We start from the raw sequence: 6,023 nt of genomic DNA, 5'->3' as shown, positions 1-6,023 counted from the left end.
ACCCATGCGCTTTGCTTCCCTATCCAACTTGGAAAAGGCAGAACAGACTTCGCGGTTTTTGTTACCGATGATGTCGATGTCATCGGCATAAGCCAGCAATTGCACGCTCTTGTAGTAAATTGTTCCGTTCCCGAGCAGTTCCGCCGCTCTTATTATCTTCTCCAACATCAGATTAAAGAAGTCACATGAAAGGGAGTCGCCCTGTCTGAAGCCCCGTTTGAACGGCTCGGAGAGCTCTTTCCCAATTCTGACGGAGCTGGTAGTATTGCTCAACGTCATTTTACACAGCCGTATGAGTTTTGAGGGGATACCAAATTCAGACATAGCGGCGTATAGGCAACTCCTTTTAGTGCTGTCAAAGGCGGCTTTAAAGTCGACAAATAGGTGGTGAGTGTCGATCCTTTTCTCGCGGGTCTTTTCCAAGATTTGGCGTATTGTGAATACCTGGTCTATGGTGGATTTTCCAGGTCTAAAGCCACACTGATAAGGCCCAATCAGTTCAAAGCGCTTGTCCTCTGGGTGAGCAACATAGCTTTATAGCGTTTTCTTTTCTCGAAAAAAGGCTGCACTTATTCTGCCTTGTGTTAGCGCTGTCACATTTTCATGTTCTTTTCTCAGCCCTTTCACAAGGCGTCGTGTTCTTTTCTCAGCAGGTTGCGCTCTGATCCGGCGAAAGTGCTGCCTTTTCTGCCCTCAAATAAACGTGAGGGTGAGAGTGGCATGGTTGATTTTTAATTTAATCTTGTAAAAATGCAATTATTTTCCCTATCAGAAATAAGTGTTTTGCTTTAAAATTGTTAAAGACTTACAGGCCAAGTGAATAATTCAGCTTTATTAAGTTCTATAAATAAATTGTGATGGAGTCGTATATCTTCTGTTTCATTCTCATATAAAGAACGCAACATTTTCTCAGGTTTCAGGGCAACGCAAAGCAAGAGTTCCCATATAAAAGGGCAGAACTTTTTTTGAGAAAAGAAAACGCTATTAGTTCCATGAAAGGGGTTGCTAGATGTTAGAAAATCGAGTTCAAAATTTCTCTGCCGCAGATACTTATTTGCATTAAATATTTACCACCAAGTCATCAAATCTGTATCGTTCGTTCGATTTTAAAACGTGACGCGCCAAATGAAACGGCTTGACCTATAGATGTGCAATATGGTTTTAGTTTTTAAAGGGTTACCATATATGCGAAAATCAAATTCAAATTATTTATTAAATTAAATGAATTATCCCAATATGGGTATCAAAAGAAATGGGTTTTGAATAAACACTATTTTTTTAGCTACAGGTAGGAGGGTTGCCACGTGTTTGAAAAGTCGAATTTTGTTAAATTATACAGAAGTCTTATGCATGAAATACTTTACAGTAAGCGTGAAAAGAAAGAGTCTTAAGAAACACAACAATTAAAATATTTTCAGATGCATGAAGAGGGTGGCCACCTGTTTAAAAAGTTAAATTCAAATTATTTAAGCGAATCTTATTATTACTGCTCCGACATGTTTGCGATAAATATGTAACGTCACGGTAAAAGTAGTATATGGCGGGTACAGAAAACGAATAGCTGCGTTAAACGCCAATTGGGCTGGGAAAGACTAATGCAAAGGCAATAATATAAACAAAAAACAAAGACGAAGATAAAGAAAAGATGAAAATGAAAAATGAAAAGTGCAATATTATCATACGTTTCTTTTATATCAGGTACTGCACACAACATGATTAACTTGTGTACACCAGTTTAGCTTCCCCACCTTCAGAGTATAGACTTATATTTTTATTGGGCGATTTAAATCGGTTTCCTGATCTGAATCATCAACACCGCAGTCCAATTCCGGTGAATACTTTTTTTTACCTTCAATCGAAGAGTAATAAAGCCGTGTTTTTAATTTTTGACGTCATTTTATTCAAACCTAGACATGATTGTAGGTCAGTGTGTGTAGTAAGTAAGCGAAGTTTTGAAGGTAAGAAATTTAGCGGATGCAAGATTCAAAAGCAGTGTTAAATAATACATTCTTTGTATTGATATAGAAGATAACTGTGATTTAAAGATTTAATGATAAGAAATATTAATCAGTTTAGATTTTTACTTTCAGCCAGTTCAGCCAACTTTTATTGTTTCCGCTCTGGCAATGCGAGTGCATTGACAAGTTTTTTTTACAGTTGTAATAAAACATTAAAAAGTATAAATTTAATTAAACAAACATATGCAAACAGACATTGACACAGATAGAAGCTACAACGATGACGCGGAATTGAACACTTTTGTACTGTTGTGTAAATCTGTTATAAAAAGGAAAGCTTAGCGATGCGCTCTGTCAGTAAACCAGTGACCTGCAGCCAGAAAACTTCTAAAATTTTTACGAAACGAACCTTATTCATGATAACGCAGTGAATACTTTAAGTGGATTCAAATTTTGCCTGACATTGTGTTAAAGCAATCGGGTAAGCAAAGCATGAAATATCATCAAAAATAGCGTATTTATTTTCAATTAAATTAACAAATAAAGATTTCAACATTTTAGCAACAATATTTTCGTAATGTCGTCTCCACTTCTGGCGACTCAATGTGCAGCTCAAAGCGTCGGTGCAATCAACTCTATGGTGAACGCGTTACTTCAGGCGATTCTAGCCGCACAATGCGCAATCTCACCGCCCAACCTGTGGCCCCCAGATTACGCTGCCCAACTGCTGAGAAAAGGGGAAGACACATACGATTTTGTAGTGGTGGGCGCAGGCTCTGCGGGCTCAGTGATAGCCAGCCGTCTAAGTGAGAACCCAAATTGGAGAGTGTTGGTATTGGAAGCGGGCGGTGATCCTCCGCAAGAGTCCGAGGTGAGTGTGCAATGAAGAAATGTGCAGTGCTAATATTGATTTACTTATTTTAAAAAATTAACTACTTTCGATATTCTTGCAGGTGCCTGGACTGCTATTCAGTTTGGAACACACAAACGCCACTTGGAATTATTTAACCGAGCACAGCGATAGGGCCTGCTGGGCGCTGGTTGGTAAGCGCTGCTATTGGCCGCGCGGCAAAATGATTGGCGGCAGTGGTGGTGTTAATGGCATGCTATACGTGCGTGGTCATCGTGGCGATTACGATGGATGGGCGCATGCCGGTAACACTGGTTGGGGTTGGGACGATGTGCTGCCTTATTTCGAACGTTCGATTCGTCCGGTGGGAAATGGGAAGGGATATGTAGTACTCAATGATTTTCCATTCAATGATCCGGATATTGAAACTTTAATCTATCAAGGGAGCGCAGAGTTGGGCATACCACGCGTGCGTCAGTTCACTGAAGGCAGCGAGACGGGCTATGGCAACTTGCCAGGTACAATTCAAAATGGACGCCGCATGAGCTCTGGCAAGGGACACCTTTCGAAAGTTTCTCAACGACCTAATCTTCAAGTCATAAAAAATGCGCGTGTAACGAAGTTGAACTTCGATGAGAGTGGCAAGTACGTACGTTCAGTGAGTTTTGTTATCCGGGGCTCAATCAAGATGCGTGTTAATATCGGTAAAGAGGTTGTGTTATCCGCTGGGGCGATTGAATCACCAAAGCTGTTGATGTTGTCAGGTGTTGGTCCAGCGGAACACTTGCGGCAGTTAAATATTTCGCTAGTCCACGACTTGCCAATCGGTGATAATCTTCAAGACCACGTGCAGGTTGTCACTTTCTTGAAACTGAACGAGCATGTGGCACCTTCACGTACAATCTTAGATAGCCTTGATACCACTTATAACTATCTCATACACCGAAGAGGACCACTGATATCACATGGCACTACCTCGCTAACTGGATTTATCAATACGCTCAAAAATGGCCCGTATCCGGATGTTGAATTTCATCATTTCATTATGCGTCGCGGCGATTTCGGTAGCTTAGAAGTGTTTCTTGGTGGTCTAAATTTTGACGATAATTACAAAGGTGAGATACGCAAGGCGTTGGAAACTGCCGACGTTTTGGGCATATTTAATGTACTCACTAACCCAAAATCTAAGGGAAACGTGCGTCTACGGAATGTTGATTACAGGGATCCACCCAAACTGGTAGACAATTATTTTAAGGAGCCTGAAGATTTGGAAACGCTGCTGCGCGCCATTCGCTTCCAAGAGAAGCTGCTGAACACAACTGCCTTTAAAGCACTGAAGGCCGCTCTAATATTTCCCCTGGTCGCGGAGTGCAATGACTTCAGGTTGCAAAGCGATGACTACTGGCGCTGTTATATAAAATATTTCTCTAGCACGACTTATCATCTATCGGGCTCGGTGAAAATGGCTCCAGAGGAGGATGCGACAGGCTGCGTGAATCCACGCCTGCAGTTGGGCGGTTGTAGTAACGTGCGTGTTGCCGATGCCAGCATTATGCCAAAGGTGCCCACTGCCAATACGAATGCGGCTACAATTATGATTGCTGAAAAGGCAGTGGACTTTATACGCGAAGATTGGCTTGGTGGAAGATTATAGTGAAGGAATATTCAAGAGCAAATCAAGTCAAACTTTATACCTGTGTACTAAAATATTATTAAAGTAAGCCAAATGGTAAAAATGATATTATGTGTAAATAAAGCTGGCGTGTGTGTTTTATAGGCGTGTTTTTTTTTCAATGAAAATTTTGATGTTCGGTGTTCAATTAAAGCCAGTTTCCATACAACAAAGTACTGCTCTTGAAGTTTTACGGAACTTTCCTCGTTGCTGACGGTGGACAATGCAAACTGACGCCATTGAGATAGCAATGAAGCACAATAATCACAACAGCTCCGCAGCTTTCCGAAAGATTAAATTAGTAAATTAAAAAGTAAACTTTTAAACGGTCGAAACCAACCATGATTCCAGACTTCTGTGGCGTTCTTCAGGCGGGTAAGCATTTACCCACGAGAGTGAGCTGCTTATGCTTGCAAAGCCGAAGTCGTCGCGTTCAATTCGATCCTTACTGCCAGACGAGCAGTACGTTCACGACTGTTATATTCCGAAATATGCATTTACGGTTCGAACCTAGATTTGGGCAAGACCCGCAAATTTTTACAATATGAAAAAAGCCCAGAAAATCTGTAAAAAACTCCATACTCCTGGTCGAAAAAATAAAAATCTGTACACGTACATTAATTTTGGCTAGAAATCCNTAAATTTTGATGTTCGGTGTTCAATTAAAGCCAGTTTCCATACAACAAAGTACTGCTCTTGAAGTTTTACGGAACTTTCCTCGTTGCCGACGGTGGACAATGCAAACTGACGCCATTGAGATAGCAATGAAGCACAATAATCACAACAGCTCCGCAGCTTTCCGAAAGATTAAATTAGTAAATTAAAAAGTAAACTTTTAAACGGTCGAAACCAACCATGATTCCAGACTTCTGTGGCGTTCTTCAGGCGGGTAAGCATTTACCCACGAGAGTGAGCTGCTTATGCTTGCAAAGCCGAAGTCGTCGCGTTCAATTCGATCCTTACTGCCAGACGAGCAGTACGTTCACGACTGTTATATTCCGAAATATGCATTTACGGTTCGAACCTAGATTTGGGCAAGACGCGCAAATTTTTACAATATGAAAAAAGCCCAGAAAATCTGTAAAAAACTCCATACTCCTGGTCGAAAAAATAAAAATCTGTACACGTACATTAATTTTGGCTAGAAATCCGTACCTTACGTAGAAAGAAATCCATACTTCGGACAGAGCTGTCTGTAAGGAACTAACTGGCGAATGTCCTGCACTTCGCAGTTGGATATTGATCTCCTGTGTTATGGAACCATTGTATACCTGAGCGATATAGAGGTGATAAGATAAGGCGCTTAAGTGCACTGATATTACACCTTCGACCTAATTTAAATTATTGAAACTTTCGAAGATATGTCTGGCTTGTAATGCAGAGAATCCAAGATACGAAAAGATTATTAGAACCCAGTGGGAAAATGTAATGTATAGTAATCGAAAAAAAAAATCAGTAAAACAGCCCTTTTCATATTCGAAAATGCATTTTTTTCGCAGGGCGATGTCCTAAGAAAAGTGGGGCATTCAATTTCAAATTTTTG

General features: G+C 40.6%; 1 protein-coding gene across 1 annotated transcript; it reads left to right on the top strand.

The window, feature by feature from the left end:
• Window positions 1-2,269: 2,269 nt before the first annotated feature.
• Window positions 2,270-4,584, top strand: LOC108373475 (glucose dehydrogenase [FAD, quinone]-like). Its single transcript, XM_017629370.1, has 3 exons — window positions 2,270-2,439; window positions 2,520-2,829; window positions 2,912-4,584. The coding sequence occupies exons 2-3, from the start codon at window positions 2,536-2,538 to the stop codon at window positions 4,460-4,462; spliced, it is 1,845 nt and encodes a 614-aa protein (XP_017484859.1). The 5' UTR covers window positions 2,270-2,439; window positions 2,520-2,535; the 3' UTR covers window positions 4,463-4,584.
• The last annotated feature ends 1,439 nt before the right edge of the window (window positions 4,585-6,023 follow it).

This window comes from Rhagoletis zephyria, unplaced genomic scaffold (genome assembly GCF_001687245.7).
Source record: "Rhagoletis zephyria isolate East Lansing unplaced genomic scaffold, Rhagoletis_zephyria_1.1 Rzeph_scaffold_06730, whole genome shotgun sequence".
Taxonomy (NCBI): domain Eukaryota; kingdom Metazoa; phylum Arthropoda; class Insecta; order Diptera; family Tephritidae; genus Rhagoletis; species Rhagoletis zephyria.
Note: the sequence above shows the minus strand (reverse complement) of the source record. Positions and strands in the feature narration are given on the sequence as shown.